The 19,142-nt window shown below is 37.4% G+C and overlaps 1 protein-coding gene across 1 annotated transcript in view; it reads right to left on the minus strand.

Moving 5' to 3' along the window:
• Positions 1-16,890, minus strand: part of LOC140237532 (transcription factor 12-like) — a 268,067-nt gene extending 251,177 nt beyond the window's left edge. The window contains exons 1-3 of the mRNA XM_072317467.1: positions 16,710-16,890; positions 10,409-10,485; positions 1,793-1,874 (exon numbers count right to left, since the gene is read on the minus strand). Of these exons, the coding sequence (XP_072173568.1) occupies positions 1,793-1,874; positions 10,409-10,474 (148 nt within the window). The 5' untranslated portion in view covers positions 10,475-10,485; positions 16,710-16,890. The remainder of the gene's footprint in view (positions 1-1,792; positions 1,875-10,408; positions 10,486-16,709) is intronic.
• Positions 16,891-19,142: the final 2,252 nt, after the last annotated feature.

The raw sequence follows: 19,142 nt of genomic DNA on the forward strand, positions 1-19,142 counted from the left end.
GGCATAATTTACCATTTGCAGATGAAAAAAAAACAAAAAAACCCAGTGTTGGTGCTTTAAAATAGTTCTAAAATGTGAGTAGAAACAACCACTGTAAAAATTTGAATCTGTATAATCGATATAAAGTATTGTTATACACAAAATGAGAACATTTATAATAAAAATGTTTCCAGATTAAATCATCTACAGTTATAGTTTATTGAGAAAAATACTGATATCTCCTTATATTTTAGGCTTTAGTGCAAAAATTTTATAGGGTAGGATGTTTCGTGGTACAACAGACCCCCTGCATTAAATGTGATATCTTGAAAAATTTTTAAATCACTGCTCCCAAAGGTAAACGACCTTTAAGCAACAAGAAATCCGCCTCCCTTCAGAGTATTTAAAATTTGGTAAACCTGTCTATAAAGCCAAGTCTTTTCTGTCTCCCTGACTATGGTCTTTACAGACAGGTTCACTCTACAGATCGTAATTTCCTGAAAACAATGTAATTTCCGTATTCTTTCCAGTGATTTCACTGCAGATCAAACTGTGACTCCTTAAAAACAAAATTATCACTGGGAGATACATCATGTACATTGGCTGCAGAACAGCTTTCTTTCAACAAATAAAAGAAATAGTTGTTGTTGTTGTAATAGTTGCTTTTCAGTGAAACTCATATCCATACATACTATACAGAAGCAGTGTCACTTTCTATTTTGATTTTTACAAACTCTGACAATAATCACTGTAATAGCAACTAGGCCCAATGAATAATGTGTGTAACTGTATACACATAGCTGTGTGTGTGTGTGTGCCATTTTGTGTTCATGTATTTTGTGCATGTGTAAATTGCCCACACTGTGTACTAACTACTACCATGATCTTTCTAATATTCAATCACATCAAATCAACTCGGCTATGCCCCTCCCCGTGTCATCAGCGGTGTCCATATGGACGAGAGTCCTCACGTCATTCACTGGGTATAAAATCCATCCTATCCCACAATTCCCCTCGTCAAGCGAGGGCCAGCCTTTTGATTCTTCACTTTGGAGCTGCGCAACCAGTGTGAAACTGTAATTGCTCCTTTCACTGCGAGGTGAAAAATTAGGGGAACCACAAAAAAATAAGGAAAGAGGCGGTGAAAGAGTGTGCAGCTCTCAAACTCGAAGTATCATCCTTTGACCCATGGTAAATGAGCTGAATATATCTCCCCTCGTCCAGTCAAAAGTTCTGTGCTGTCTTATTGGTGTACCAGTACTATCCTAACACCCCACACATCACTGATTGCTTGCAAACTACCTTTAACACACACACACACACACACACACACACACAGATAAATGTACCACCATTACACTCACGCACAAATGTATACTGTTGATATTACAATGACACTCAAAACAAAATGCAAGCGAGGCATGAATCAAATCCATCAACTTGTTCAGGACGTCACACACTTGTATCGACACTGGAAGAGAGGCACGAACCAATGTAGTGGAGCACCTTGTAGGGTGCTATAGTTACAAACCAATGTACCCACTCTCCCAGGGGCAACTATAACTCACTGTTAAATAAATGGGCACTCGCCCATCGAAAGTACACTCTATTGGGCATTAGCACCAACTTTCCTTTTTCAGACGTGTGGGAGAAACAAATCTCAGCATATATTAAGCGTAGACGATGAGCTGATTTTGCTACACAATGTAAAGCAGGTATTTCCCATAGATACCTCCCCTCCCCCTCCATATGGGGGGGGGGGGTTAATGTTCACTGTCCTTGAAAATGGTTACAGGTCAAAGATGACCCTTACCTTGCTTGTAGCTTGAATGGTGCATATTCCCACCAAGACTCCCGTTTTTGGAACCCGCAGCCCCTGTTGGTGGTGAGAACATCTGTAAAGAAAATTGAGAGGACAAAAAATAATTCACATTTGGGAAAATATCTCACCCCTCCCAACCTTTCAGACAAATCTGTCTTTCTTGTGTCTAAATTTTCTACACCAAATGCTTTTCGTTCCTTCCTTTGAATGGACTTTCATACATGTATTTCAAGGTGGCCAGGTAAATGTACTGTTAAACAACAAAAATGAAACAATAACAATTTTCAGCCAAATAACCTTCAGCAAATCTACTTCTGTACCTGACAAAAAAAAAGGAAAGAAAACCAAAGTAATGAAATGGAAACTCACCACCTGTACATTATACCACATACTACAGAAAACAAAGCCAGACTTCCTTTTGTTGACAAATCAAACACTTAATTAGATTTCCAAAAGGTAAAGCAACCAGGACAAAGTCTAAGGGGGCCTTACACTCACAGCAAATCACACACACACACACACACACACACACACACACACACACACACACATAAATACAGACAACGGTACTAACTTCGAAATCAACACCTACATACTATAGACAAGGCTACACACTGGCACTGGTCCGACGGTCCCTGACCAGTTAAAATTATTGTCGGACCAGTAACTTTTTCAGCAATGGACCAGTAAAACAGGGAAAATCTGGGTACCTATTGGTCTGAAAGACAGGTTAGACCAGTAGAAAAAAATGGGTTCATGTGCAGCCCTGCTATAGATACTTTAATTCCCTTTCAAGCACAAAATTTAAAACACTTGCCTCTTCAAACAGGCAGCCGTTTAGTCTTTACTGAACTCTCTTGAAAGCTAAACGTACTAAAAAATTCCTCAAACCATTGAAACAAATGATATCAACTTATAAACATCAGACATCTAACTCATGATAAGTTGTTGCCAAAACCCACTCCCCCCCCCCCCAAAAAAAAGGCTTTATAAATTTGATTGATTGATCAATTGAATTGATAAACCTATTAGTTTCTTTTTCCTCTTTTTTTCAATGCTGTTTTTAATTAGTTTCATGATAAATATACAGTTGTATAATATCTCCAATGCCTCTTTATGTGAGGAAGTGTGTAATATTATGCGCAAGCCTAATATCAGTTGGCCGTCGGAAGAGTCGGAGCGAAGACGAACCACTTCTGGCTCTTCGGCGGATAATAGAGCAAGATTATCACCACCAGAGTGGGGGCCCTTGAGTGTGTCATTCGTATCGGCCTGGATACTCAAGTCGCTGTTGAAAGCAGTGTGCAGGAATCAGCCTTCAACTCTGGCTTCCACGACTGTTATTTTTATCTCTCTTTTTTTTTTCTTCTTCTCACTCTGCTAACACTCTTTCTCTATCTATCTATCCATCTATCTATCTACAATCTATCTATCTACACATGTATCTATCTATCCATATCTCTCTCTTTCTCTCTTCTTTCTATCTGTGTATATCTCTTTTTTGCTATCTATCTAATATCTGCTTATCTCTTTCTCACAACTTGCAGTATATCTCGAAAACAGTCTTTCATATAGTCCCAGAGCTTTTCACAGTACTGTAATATTAAACAACCCATGTCTTTAAGATATTTACAAAAATGACGGTTCATATGAATATTTCAATTCCACTTTCATCATATTTTTCAAGTCATGGAAGCAGACAGCATGCAAATTTCACCATCAATAAAACATCTCACTACATTTGAATATAATGAAGCTTTAAAAAAAAAATTACAGCATATCCCTTGATATGCACACTATTAAAAAGAGCTCTGTAGAACTATTTCATATATGCAACTTTGCATCAAACATCCATACAAAACTGTATTTTGTTCTGTCATGAATCACAAGGATTAAAGGCTGTCATACTGTAACACAGAAATACAAATCTATTCATTTCCGATTGTTGAACATACCAAAGTTTCTATTTTGATACAGTTTCCGTCTCAGGCTCATTCCTCAGCTTCAGTACTAAATACACCTGTTGGAAGTACATTGTACAAGGAAAATCTCAGAGAAACTACAATATCTATTACTCCATTTTTCACGAGATATCAAATATATACATGGACTTTGAAATGTGATCGTAGTGCATTTTTTGTTTTTTCAGCAAAGTTTTGTACTACAATGTGGTTAACCGAATTTCTCTCTCTCTCTCTCTTGGATGAAGTCCATTATAGTTTAGAAAGGAAAAATATGCTGGAGATACTATTAGCAAAGTGCTACAAAAAAAAAAAAAGGAGTAAAGTACAATATATATACTATCAAAGGGAGAAAACGAAAAATCATTGAATTCTTAAGTACAGTTGAACCTCTGTTATCCGGCCTCCCTTTATCCGGATCTCTCTATTATCCGGACGCAATCTCGCCGTGATTTTTTAATCTTTTTTTTAATAATTACGGGAGGAAACACACATGAATTACATATACTTGATACATTTCTTAATAATTATTTAGGTAAATCATCCAAAGAATTTATAAAAGAAATGATTTCCGCTTGCAAACACGAACCTCTATTTTGGGGTCTGTTACTGAGTGTAACAATGAAAAGGTCGCAGTATACACATTACTACATGTGGTACTACAATGGGCTACATCAGTACATGTGTATGTGTATGTACCATAGAGCTCTATTATACGGTATGTACGTGCATAAAGCATTGAGTCTCCCGTATCCGGCCAAATCCCTTATCCGGATGAGCCCCGGTCCCGACTTGTCCGGATACGAGAGGTTCAACTGTACAATGATTTATACACACTGATGGAATGTAAAAGGCCAGTGGTATACTTTTAATCTATGGAATCCACACAAAAACAGTACATTGCACTAACTTTTTTTAAATGCCACAATCACCTTAAAGATTTCAATTCAAACACTTATTGTCTCACACACTAGATACTCATGAACACCATACAAACATCAAATGAGATTTACTGTACATGTACACCATAGCACCAGTGAAGTGTGGTAGCCATCAAAACAGGCAGAAGTCTGGAACACAAGTCACTATCAATAGATGCATGGATTTTGTGACTCACAAGGTAAACATGTCAAACCATTCTGCTTATACTTCGTGTGTAGTACATGTAGTCGGAACCTCAAGTAACGTTTACAGACTAAGCATGTGATCGAACACATAACACTACACTACCTGAGCTTGCCCATACATTGTAGATCACTACATACCTGGGTAGGTAATACATGTTTTAAAAAAAAAAAAAAAAAAACCTTCTGGGGATATTGGGAGATGTGACCAAAGGTGGTTACATAAAGCTTTATATGTGTAAATGCTGTGGAAATAACAACTACACACAATTGTACACTTGTACCATTAGTGTGAATGTATTGTTCCATTGCAATGATCGCACAAGGTCATTAAACATTGTTGTACCCACTGTGTAAAAATAAACACTTGTTAGGAATCAATAAAAATATTGCCATCATACATTGTGTACCTCAAACTGTTTATATCATATCGGTACATGCTCCAATACTTTTGAAAGCTCTGCTATGATCTTTTTTGGGAGTTTGTGAGTATAATAGATTTTATTGGAAAGACTCTACTGCCACCATGGAAAAGGTATTCTGGTTCTAGTATAATTCAAAAAGGCAGTGTTGTCCACAAATATATTGGATTTTATATCATTATGATGATGATTAATTTGCATTCACAACATTTCTTATCATATATGATGTATTCACAACTGCAACAATATGAGATTGATATATCATTTTTGTCCATGAAATTTTCCCAAAGATCATATGTAAAGATGGATAACACTAACAGAGGTTTTAAATATCACTTGAGGAAACATTACTGTAACTTTTAGTATGCAAGGCCTATGTATGAGTGAGTGATTGTTATAAAAAAAAAAATTAAAAAAAAGGATACTCTGGCTACACATTAAATCAATCTCCCAAGTGTATGTTTCTTGAAACCAGCACACTCAGGCTACACATGAAATTACTCTCTGAAGTTTACATACTACCACTGCATCCTCAGCTAGTACACTACCCTTTCAATACATTGTAGCTGAAAAAAGCACTAACATGATAAATTCAGATACCAAAGGTAACAATATTCTGGCTTCTTTATGTTGCAGGGGCATTTGAAAGGTACACATCTAGGTTTGATAGATACATTGTAGCTCTGAAGAGTCTCAATCTCTCTACGCTTTACTGCCACTGAGCACAGCGAGAGAGGGAGAGAGAGCGAGCGAGCAACATATGGGGCCGTTCTCACGTAAGGTCATTACTCACCTGGGGTCTGCACTTGAGCTTATGCAAAGCAGCCCTCCGTCAGGAGGGAAATTGATTTTAATTACGGCAAACAACATAATGAAAATCAAATATATCACTCAAGGTAGGAATGCACGAGCCAATAAGCACTGATTGTAAGACTGGCATAGGAGAAAAAAAAAAGGAACAAGTTTCACTGCCACTTCTGGTATACTTGTGAACGAACTCTCTCAACGGTTTCTGTGCTACACCGGTTGATATTCGGAACCATGATACATTGTAGAGGCACTGAACGCAGTGTACACTGTATGATACTACAACACTTACATGATTTGCATGCTAATGTCACATCAAGTACTCTGGTTTGTTGATGGTGACATTGGCTTGTTGTACTAAGCCAAAGAATACTGTTACCATTTACGTGAAAAAGGAAAACAGAATTTCACTTCGGCAGAACAGAAGAAATTTGTGTGTATCAAGATTCATGATGTTAAGTCTATTATGTACTGTAAAAAGAACCTTCATGGGCTTGATACCAAACGGTATTTACATCTACATACCAGAAAATCAGGACAACTGAGGCATCGAATATGGATCTCAGACGTAAAATTCAGACTTACATCATGAAAAATGCATGAAAAAGGTGTAATTTCCAATGCATCCAGACCACCTTCCCACTCGCTCTCATTCATAATAGCAATGGTAATACATTTGATACTGTCATTTGAATCTACTGGCAATATATTGTACAACAGGTGATAACAAACTTTATACACTGTACATGTACACTACACAGGGCTGCATTTACACAACACATCAAATGCTGAATTTAATTTACATTGCATACTGGCTGTCTTAAACAAGCAATAAGTAGAAAATACATGACAATACCTACAACTGTATGGTTCTAGAATCAGATAAAATTGAGCCATGCTGATTGTGGTGGTTTTTTTTTTTTTTTTTTTTTTTTGGGATGCTACAGGGATACCATGAGTTTACTGTCTGATATCAAAATACAACTTGATCCCGCTTTAAACTAATCAAGAGGGGTTGTATTGGGAGGCAAGCTTTTGTTGTTTGAGTGGGGCTCCGGATTATGCAGTGACTGGTATTGGCCCATGCAAATCATCCCACATGAAACCCACCATGCACACTTATTTTGTCCTTTGGTGTCCACAGCAACAAATTACACTCGTGCTACAACCCCAATTGACAAAACTGCAGTGAAAAATAATACAGCAGTCTCACAGTTTGGACAAATGCATCACTGTAACAAATCTTCATTCATTACGTTTGTTCTACTACATAATCTTCTTTAGAGTTACATTGTAACAATACCCTTAATTATCAAAGCACGATGCCCATGACCTTGCCAATGGTGTGAACGAGTGAACAACATACACTATGAAACTTTCAATAGTGACAGACACAAGCTTCCTTTTCATATTCTTTACCGATTATCCGTTTGTCTCTTTCTGTCTGTCACAAAGACACATATAAATGTACACATCCACAAATACACTCACTACACAGACAGACGCACACAGAGGAAGGGTATTGGACACAGTTGTCACACAGAGACGGTGATTCTCCACACTCGCACTGAAGTGCATATTCAAGGCAGAAGCTGATGGTGGTTGATATGACCGCCAGCACAATGTCACAGTAATGCATGGTCCCACCAGGGGAGGGGGATCCCACCTCCCTGGTCCCACAAAGTAGTGTCCTACTGCCCAACGTCAAAAGTTTTAGATTGTGCATTTGGTAGAATTTATCTGAGCTTAGTTAGAAAATAACTGTTCTGAAAAGGAAATAAAATCCCGGGATTATGTATGTGGATTTATTATCATTATAAGACATTTTGAATGAGAGACAATGGATGTGTTTCAGCTAATGAATATGTTCTTGGTCCTGATTAAGTTGTGGAAATAACACATGAAAAGTTTGTGTACACTGAATTTGTTGCACTTATGCGATTTCTAATTATAAGATGAGCACTATACCAAAATTTCTCTCCTTTTTTTCTCATATCTTCCTCACGCAGTCTCTAAGAGTATCCTTCAATACACAATTTTCCTCAAAGTAGCTTTCTCTCACGGACAACTTTTTCATTTTGAAACATGAGGTAACATTGGAGAGCACCCCTAAAATTTTCTTTCTCACAGCACAAGTTCTGATTAGGAAGAAAGGGAGATGCTACCTTTGAACTTGATGCACCCAAAATCACCCCTACGTAGGTGGGATCATTAGTATTGATGTTGAGACGAATATGAAAAGAAACGCTCAAATTTCATGATATCAGTCGGGAGAGGAGCACAACCTTGGCACTGATTCTAGGTTTACCTTTGAAGCATCGTGTTTTCCACAATGCTGATCAGGATTGTAGCAGTTCTACACATTGGAGGGAGATCATTTCAGGAAATATATCTGACATGTGTTCTTTGTTAGGCAACACTAATGGAGAATAATATCAGTATCTGGTTGAAGAACCTTCTTTGCCCATTACCATCCGAAACGACCCACTGGTATCTCTAGGATTGAATGTGTAATTTTACACTTTTTAACTTGGCAACTATGGTTGTTGGCTTGCTTGCTTGTTGCTGTTTTATTTCTTTTTGTATTTGTTTTCTGTGACTATCATTTAGCTAAATCTGTGTTAAATGATTTTTCCACACTGTGCATTCTGTACTCATCCTGCTTGTGTGGGTTCCATCTTGTTTCTCAAAATGCAGTTGGTTCATTTTTCAGAATGACTATTTTCCCCCTCAAAATGAATATTTCCTCATCATCCACATTACCACTACATGTTAATCAATATAGTTCCACGTAAACGTTATTGAATTCAAAATATCAACAACTATATCAATAGAATTATAAATGTGTTTTTGTATAATTTTTCTTCAGATTGTGGAATCCTGTAGGACACATCTACCTCTATTTTTCTACTCAGTTATGATACAAAGAAGTACTAAAGTACCTGTTCTACCGTATCCTATTGAAGCAGTTAAGGCCTATTACTAAATTTGACCTCAGTCTCTTCTTTGCATTTTCCTTTCCAAGGCAGTTATTGCTGTCAACACAGAGAACAAAGCCCTGTTACAATACATCCATCAATAGATACATCCTATGTTTGCATTGGGGCAATGTTGACACAACTCTGCACAAACTTGAGACTGCCGACAGAACTTGGAACAGGAGGCAAGATGCAGGCCATGACATCATGTAACCCCCTATTTATAGCGGCACAGACATCAACCACACTTGGCCCGCGACAATTTTAGCTCCGCCGGTGGTGCTCCAAATACATGTCATAGCACGCATGTTTGTTTATCATCGCATTCCACCGCCAAGAAAATATGGAAAATCTTCACAGATACTCAGACAGGCAAGTGTAAAAAGTGTAGAGTGTTAGCTACAAGGAATCCATGCCAACACTCGCCATTCAAAATCACGAAGTTTACCATACCATGGAGCAATAAGGGAGATAGTTGGGTATTACATTTATTCATGCATCTCCACATGACATGAAAATGGCTTTAAAATTCAGGGAAGTTTTGACACACTGCAAAACCAGAAATGTGCATGTGCATTTAAATTTAGCGAATTTCGCGAGAGCTAAGATTAGCAAAATTAAAATGCACAAGAAAGTTCTTGTCTACACCATATGCACTGAATGCAATTAGCAAAAAAAGAATTCATGCCACGCAAAAGGCCGGCGGCTCTAAATCACGAAAATTTCATGTCACAAAATATCTTGCTTTACAGTAGTCTCGGGTCGGAATATGAAGAAGTAATTAATCTTTTAGGGAGCCTTCTGTAGAATAATAAAGGCAGACTTGGAAACTCTAGCCTGTTATACCGTGATCATCATCCTACAATCGTACGTTCATGTTCCTGATTTTAGCCAACAGACTTTCTGACTTGTACGAAATGTCATTTATGCACTCAGAGAGCTGACCCATCAAGGTTTTTACAACAACAGAGAAAAAAAGAAACAAAAAAGAGATAGAACTTTAGTAACAAAGCTACTTTTACACTAATACAAAAATATACCAGTATGTACTCAAGAAATCAAGAGTGATTATTGTTACTTACTTCAAATTCTTCACCGTATACTTCGCAAGTTTGATAAAGAATGAAACAGACTTGCCATACCTCTTCACTTTTAAACCGTTGTAGAATTTTACTTCAAGGTAGATTAAAGGATTCCTTTTTTGATTAAAAGATCCACAGTAGCAACATCTGTACACATTTTTAGCACTTTGTCTCTGATAGCGATCAATCTAATTTCAAAGGGCCTCTTCCTGTCGAGTGCCCTCAGTACTTACTGCGCTGAAGTCCAGCAAGTCGCTCAGCTCCTTGTCGGAAGTCATTTTAGGCACGCTGTTCTGCATCTTGTATATTCCTGCAAGACAAGAAAAAACAATATATTGGGGGCATGAAGAATGATATGTCCCTGGATGGTAATCTCCCATTGTCCCTATTTTGATGTAATAAAAGAAGGGAAAGAGAGAAAACAAGATGTTGAATCCTTAGCAGGGATAAATGACATTCATATGTATTCCCTCTTCCTGATGCAACAAAAACAAACAAAACAACCACAAGAGAGAGAGAGAGAGGGAAAGAGAGAGAGAGAGATTGAGAGGACAAAAAGAGATATCATTCCATATACAATTGACAACATTCTTGGCACCATTCACAGGAGATCCCATGGCACAAAATATCATTTCAGCAGAGATAACCCCACTGGCGAATTTAAGAACCTGGTATCGTAAGAAATGAATGCACAATGTCAATAATGACCCACGGTTTATCACACAGACTTTGAAAAGTTTGCGAATGCACAAAGGTCAAACCCTACCTGTACATGTAGGAGCAGTCTTAGAAAGTACAACCAAGCAAAACTAGAGGGAACTACTTGGTACTTCAGCGACGGAACATTGTCCAGTGGCCATTTGTCACATCAAATCAATACTCGGCATGTAACCCTCTTTGTTTCAGTTCGCCGCCCTTATTACATTCTTCCTCCCTTAATAAAACATGTTTGCACGAAAAATTTGGGCAATATTTGTGCTGCGATAGGAGAGAAATGTCATCTGACAAATCTCGTTGGACATTTGCTAAATATTTGACGTGTATTACATTCTGTAACGAATGTTTGTTTCCTCCCAGCAAAAGCAGCCAGCGAAATGTACTTTTCCCCTCCCCGCCCTACAAAGAGCGGCGGTCCCAGTTCAAGGTTTAGGGCCGGCCCCAAGGAGGCCGAATGACATTTTTCTACAAAAAAATACAAAAGTTCAACTCAGAGGTGAACTTGAGATGCTTGACATTTCAGAGATGACATGGCAATTACAGAAGTATGGCAAATCGGAAGAGAAAAGTTTTGCAAACCTCTTCCAGCGGACACAATGGTATTGGATTGCAGTGCTTCTCTGTAGTTGACCAAAATGTATCATACAACCTGCATTTTTTATAGGCCATAATGTTTTCATGTTTGAAGGTTTAAATGAATTACAATTTTAAAGGTATCTTGAGTGATTACACAAGTTGTGACTAATGTAGTTTGTACAGTAGCAATTCAACAGCTACATGTACAGGGCACTCTGTGGATGTATTATTAGTGCAGAAAGAAATCACTATTGTGTATTGAATGTACAGAAGTATGAATTTGCATTTCAAGCGTAGATATCAGTTCCATCAAATAAAGATAAATCTTGTCAGGTATTTTTTACAAGATACCAGCTCCTGTCAGCCAAGTTTCTTCTATCTCATTGATAAAACTGCATATCAGAGGCATTTTGTTAACAGCTGCTTGTCTTATGTAAGTCCTTTTCTTTCTTTTTACCAAATTTGATCAATATGCCTTGAAACTCCACTTAAGAAGCACTTGACAAAATTAAGTTTTTTTAATTGAAATCCTGTTAATCTTCTTCTATCCTCTGTGAACAAGAATGTATACATTTGCCTCACATTGACACTTTGGTGAAACATAAAGTCCACTGCTTGAAAGCTTTGTTTTACAGTACCATCAGAGTTGCTATTGTACTGCATAAAGTAAAATGTAATATTTATTCCAATATCAAGTACAATGACCTACAAGAGTGGGCCCTGTTTTATGAAGAGTTATGATTGATTATATAGTTGATTTCTATCATAAGTCTATGACAGCCTGTGTGGTAAGGGAATTTACAACCGATTGTATCTTTTGATTAAACGGAGCCCAGATGTATTTGTAAAGTATCATAAAGTCATCAACCAACATTTGTGCTCTACTTTATCTCTATTATAATATGGACTGGAAACAATAAAACTCAAGTACCAGTATACATGTACACTGTAGTTGTATTCGTTTAGGTATTTATGTACTACGTACTTGTATGTACAGAGCATTTGGTTATGACTTCTGGTATGAAGATTTATTGCATAGTATATGCCCATAGTAGTAGCTTAAAGGGAAGCTTATAGTACAGTATTGGTGGAGATGAGAATTGGGCTTTTAACTTTTTGCGAGATACAAAGATAACACTTATGATATAGTAAAGAGCATATCCATTTTAAGAGGAATTCAAAGTTTATTTGATGAAAATTGTGTTTGGAATGACTGAAACGTCCAAAAACAAAGTAAAACAAAGCAATCATAATAAAGTGTGGGTCCCACACTTTATTAGAATTACTCTTTTTTGGCTATCTCAGCTATTTCAAGACCAATTTTCATCAAATAAACATTGAATTCCTCATAGAATTACATGCTCTTTCACATTTCATAAGAGGTTTCTCATTATTTCACCGAAAAATGTTAGAAACCTGAAATTAGGTCTCAACCAAAACTGTACGATCCCTTTAACATAATCTTTATTCACACATGCTGATTCTATAATGTCCTGCTTGTGAAGCCACAGTATAGTTTGTTGTTATTGTTGTTGTTGTTGATGATAATGTTGCTGTTGTTGTTGTTTTGGCAGTTCCTCCATCTTCCTAATTTCCCTGAAATAGTCTGAACTTGTTTGCTACGGGCCCCACATGAAGTAAGCTACAACTACCACGTAACATGGATGATTGTCATTGATGTGGCAGTACTTGCATCAATGTACAATGTACAATCTTGTACCTGTACAAATCTCTCACAAAGATTTGTTCTCTTCTTTTGCAGCAAGATTGCCATTCTTCAAGTGCCACCTTCTACCAGGCTACAGACCAGTGTATTCTTTATTTTTAAAAAAAAGAAAAAAAAAGTTATACTTCCTATTAGGACCACTCAATTACAAATGCCATATTCAATGTGGTGCGAACTGTAATACATATCAGCTCTCTATAGAGGGCAGCCTACAACTTGGGGCTCATAATAATGTGATTGATCCCAGAGTTCAGTCCACTTACTTCCATCAGTGTGTTCAAACATAGAATGTATGCTGATGTTTCTTGTTGTAAACCACAGCCCTGACAGAACAGGAGCATGACTTTTGTTGAAGTACATTGTACACGGCAAGGAGCTCATAGAGCACTGAAGTCAAATCTCATCAACATAGCAATCAAGCACCAAAAAGGTTAGCCTGGCCAAGTTTTTAAAAAGAAATATTTGCCAAACCACAAGTTCAGTAAGTTTTGTTATCAGTACACAAATGGCAATGCTGTGCAATGTACGAAAGGGACCTCTGTATTGGAATTTGCATGACTTGCCATCTTAAGGCACAATGAGCAGTTACGTGTATACTAAGACTGAATGAGATTATTAGTTTGCACAAAATGTTACACAGGCTGAATACCATTACACATACCTAAAAATGAATTTTTAGTATGAAAATCTAAGCTACCGACTATTAAACAAAATTCACTGGCTTAAGACAACAAATGTAGAAAAAGTTGTAAAATATCACAGAGGGCATACAAACTGTATCATAAATAATTATTTGTGGACCAATTTTAATCAAGATGTTCCTGTTGAAGCAAACCTTTTTTTCAGGTTGTATATCCACCCGGGGACCACCCCCCCCCCCCCCCAACCTAATCAAATAAAAGACTTTTAATCTGCTCCTACTATAAAGGGACGGTTCCCTCATTGCATTCCAGTGCAACCACCAGGAATGCAACTTTTAGATTGGGATCAGTATTTGGGATTAGGAATTTGGAGAATTGGAACTAGGCTTGGATATTTCTGGATTTGGGCTTTGTTTATGGACTAGAAAAATACAGTACCAGATACAATATATATTACAATGTGTATCACTTCAGGCACACAGTTCTATACAACATTCAGTATGAAACAAGAGTGGGATCAAGCGGAAAGAAGCCATGTGGAAAATCCCAAATGACGTACAGATACAAATGTACATTGTATCTATTCAGAGAAAAACAAACAAGAATATTGCTCAAACTTAAAAAAAAAATGAAAGAACGCCTTTTTTTCACACAATACACAACAACAGACAAACAACCATAATTCTTCTTCTTCTTCTTCTTCTTCTTCTTCTTCTTCTTCTTTCTTCTTCTTCTTCTTCTTCTTCTTCTTCTTCTTCTTCTTCTTCTTCTTCTTCTTCTTCTTCTGGTAGTCCTGTGTCCTTCAGGCTTGAAGATTATTACATGATTCATGCTGTGTGTGCTGTGCTTGTGTGAATGTGCAGTTCTATGAAATACCTGAGGGTGCAAGTACAAATCCAGCAGCGGTCTACAATGCACAGTTTACACCATAATACATTAATTACACCATGAATGTTTGGCAAACCTTGAATTCTACACTTCTAGCTACACTTCAATCTACACAAAAAATATTGTAATGCTTCTGAATGAAAAGTACGCCTGAGCCTTGGTATTGATTTCTGGGATGCTTGTGAGAATAATTTGATCGGTAACATATTGCAAAACAATCTAATTCAGTCTCTTGAAAGAAAACAGAAATAAAAATGCACTCTTATATTTGGGTTGTACAAAGTGTTTTACTGTGTTGCCATGTCCAACAGATTGGTAGTCATTGTGTGACTACAGCATTTACGCTACAACTCTATTTGAATACCAGACATGCACAATATTTAGCTACAGTACTTTAGCCAAATGATGAAATTGCAAGGGGCAATTACTTTCAACAGATGACACAGACAATATGATCAAAGTTGAAATATCATTTATGTCAATATACACAATACTACATTTAAATGCTTTGAATCAGTTTCCAAAAGGCATTCATGACATTTCTCAGACAAAGGTCTATGTTATCTACACTTTGGACAGCTATGCCTTTTTATAACCAAACATGTCAATATCTTTTCCACGAAAGAACCTAGAATGTCTTTTCTAAAAATATATATATATATTTTTTTTTTACTGCACTTTAAACACTGAAATGTTAAAAGTCCATTGCGCTATTGTAGCAGACTATATCTTTATTATGAAGTTACAGTGACCCCCATTTGCTTTTAGGACTCAACCTAAACAGGGCTTTACATATCCTGCATATATGTCATTATTTATGCTTCATCCTTCCTTTGATAATATAGCTGATCCTTACATACAATATTGTACACTGTAGCTACAGAAACTTATTTGACTGCAGCTAGAGTAAACATATGCTCTAGTGAAGTATCGGTACCTTCTTTTGTATTCATAGAACCTACATGTTATCAAAATTTTTTATATCTTAAGCTCCATTACAATTACAGCTACATCGAAGCACATAAATTGTATTTGCTGTGAAATACAAGTCATGGTAATACTAATAACGTTAGTCTGTGGTGCAACAATGTAAACAAAAATCTGATCTTTGTATATTATCATAGTATCTAGCGTTACAAATGTATGTAGGCCTCAATATCCAATGATTTGATAGGATGCACTTCTTATCCACATATGAAATAGGAGGGGGGGGGCCATCTTTCAAGAATAATTGCTTGACTATACACACGCAGCAAAAGGTTTTAGTTGATCATCATATCCTAAAGTGTTCCGAGAATCAAGAACCACCTCCTACCTGGTAATGTCTACCGATGTATGTTAGGACAGGCTAGATCAACAAGTCCCATCTCAGCAATGTATTCCTAATGTTAGTTGTCAGTTTACCACACATATGGAACAGACTACAGAGTGAAGACATTTCCCTGGAACCCATTCCTAGTGGTGAGTCATTTATATCATGAACCAATTTCCAAATGTGCACAGGACAGCTCACTGACACACGCTTGTCCCGCAATTTAACAAATCCTATTTATTAATCCAGGAAAACAGATTTGCCACTTGAACCTCCCAAATATTAGATCTAATAGTGTGCTTTCACTATGCAAACCAAGCTAAATCTGGGTCCTAGTGACATGGAACTCTCACTGCCTGACCTTTTCCATCATTACAGGTATTGAATGATTGCAGAAGTCATAAACGAAATGTATGTGTACTTTTGAATAGAGCACTTGTTCGGGCTTGGACAATGCAAAACAAGGCAGCCGCACTCACACCAGCGATACTTGTTACGACCCCCGTTATAGTTCGCTGTGCCCGAGCCCTTCCGTTGACTACCACGCAGTAGAACCCCCTGTGCGGCTTTATGGGCACTTACAGGTCAATCGCTACACTCTCCGCGTGAATGGCCCGGTCGCATTGACTTAGTGTGACGATAGAAGCAGCCTACGCTTAGAGCGCAAAACCTACCTGATTTTCTGATTCGTCACCGCTCCAAAACAAATGTCCGTTGGCAGTTATAAAACATAATTATCAAAGAATAAATCCTGTGGAAAAATCCACTGGTCAGATGACGGGACCGTCGCAAAACATCAGATTTAGTCTGCACACATGTTACATAGACGACGATAGAATTCACACGAACAAGCAGGCAGACATCTTTCTTGTTACTCGCTCTGTCCAGCTTTTGTTGTTGTCGGAATATAGTATTCCTCCGCGATGTAATAAAAAGTCTCAGCAATGACGGCGCACTCAAAAGTCATGCGCAACTTTATTTACACCTTTGTGGCAGATAACTCTATGGAAATGTGCACACCACCTATCTCTTCTTGCCAATATATACCAACAATGATAGTGTCGAGTATCAAACTATACTTTTCATCCGCATTTACTACACAGTATGTAATGCGGCTTGTCGTGTGTTTTCATACATTCACATTTCGGTCTACGGTCGAGTCACTTCGTCGGAGGGTGCTCAGGCGCGCTCAGGCGCGAGTGTGCGAAGTGCTCGCTTCGCCATTCACTGCGAAGCGTGCGAGGCCTGCAGTAGGCACGCTTTACAGAATGACAGCCAATTATAAGATATATCGCCCAGACAACAAAAGCTTAGTTTGGCGGAAAACACTAGGTTTCGTCGCTCGCGCTTTTTCTCTTTTCTTTCCTTCCCCATTTTTGTCGGTTTTTTCTGTTGTTGTTCAGAGAAAAAAAAGGGAAAGAGATCAAAGGAATAAAGAGACAACGAGCTATCGTATCTCTTTCTCCATTTACCAGAGAGAGAAGCGTGCGCCGCCTTTTGAAAGCTCACAAAGACCTGTTACGCCGCTACGCTCAATCAAATTATCGATTCCCGTATATCTCTCTTTTGCGCCGCTATTGTTACGGTAACATTGAAACCGTGATAATGGAAATGAAAAAAAAAAATCATACCCCAAAATCAGTGCAGCGAGAATTATTCATTGTGGAATTGATATTATAGTATTTTAGATGTCCCAGATGATATATAGTTAGGCCAGTCTTTGCACAAAGGCAAAACCAGTCTCAGTGAGCGTCCATCTAAATACTCAATGTTTAGATCAAAAATCCACTCACACAATAAAATTATAATTACTAAGATATATATATATGAAAATCTAATCTAATTTAATCGCAAAATGAGTTAACTCTATTTTTGTTGATTTTGAATATTTATTCATAATTAAAGTTGCTGAAAGGGGATATTCTTAACCATATACTTCATGAATATCCCTTGTTATGTAACAAGTGTAAAGGTTTTACACTGTATTTTGCTCTTTGATTATATCACGAATCGGATGGCTGACTTACTTAAACACATGTTTATATATGGCGAGCTTGATCTGTTTTCACATCATATACATGTATACATGGCGTACAACCTTGATATGTAAATATCAAATAAAACTTATTCGGTTTTGTTTTCGCAACAAGACGCCAAAATCTTTATTCAGCTTGGATTCCCTTGTCTGGAGACATCATGTCGTATCTTCTGATAGCCTTACTATATTTTTAGCCTCCTCAAGAGTGATGATCGATCATATAAATATAGGCCTATATCACAATGATTATCACACGTGAAAGAGATTTTGAATAGACAATTATCATTGTGAAAAAGATAACAATCAAGTATCTTCTCAAAACTTTATTCGAAGTGTTTGCTGAAAGTTTTAACTTTGTGCTCGTTTTCCAACGATTGTATGACATGAAGTATTGACGCATATAGTTAATATGCTAACATTTTTATACTGTATTGAAAATGGAATGCAAAAGTAAAACTCACCTGAAGTATGTCCAATATCACGAACCGAAAACCACCCGGGCACACACGTAATAACACACAAACGCACACGCGCATGGTATTCACTCATAAACACACACATACGCCTACCCCCCCCCCCTTAGTTTGCAGGCACAAACCCTTGTCGGTCGTATAATAGTCTGTGTCAAAAGCACCTCTCTCATAATTATTCCCTCCACTGTTGCAAACTATACCCCCCCCCCCCACATCCGCATACATTATACGCGAGCATAGCACATCGCTAAAATACACACACACTCGCGCACTTACACACACCCACACACAGCCTGTCAATATTCTTTATGATGGCGCTGTTGTAACCTGGAACTGTCTAGACAGAGTTCTAATCTATTAATTGTTCTATGATATGTATCTTGATGATGAATAGATGAGTGCTGTTTAAATGCAAAAACAGATATATCCGTTTGTATCAATTTTAGATATTTGATGATGAATCTGCTAAAAACAAAATAGATATCATGATACACTAATTTTATTATATAGATAATATTGATATATTGTTGTCTTAATAATAATTATCCTCAAAAATATTTGTAGTTATGGAACTAGTTGTACCAGTAACAAGATTT

Source organism: Diadema setosum, chromosome 14 (assembly GCF_964275005.1).
Source record: "Diadema setosum chromosome 14, eeDiaSeto1, whole genome shotgun sequence".
Taxonomy (NCBI): domain Eukaryota; kingdom Metazoa; phylum Echinodermata; class Echinoidea; order Diadematoida; family Diadematidae; genus Diadema; species Diadema setosum.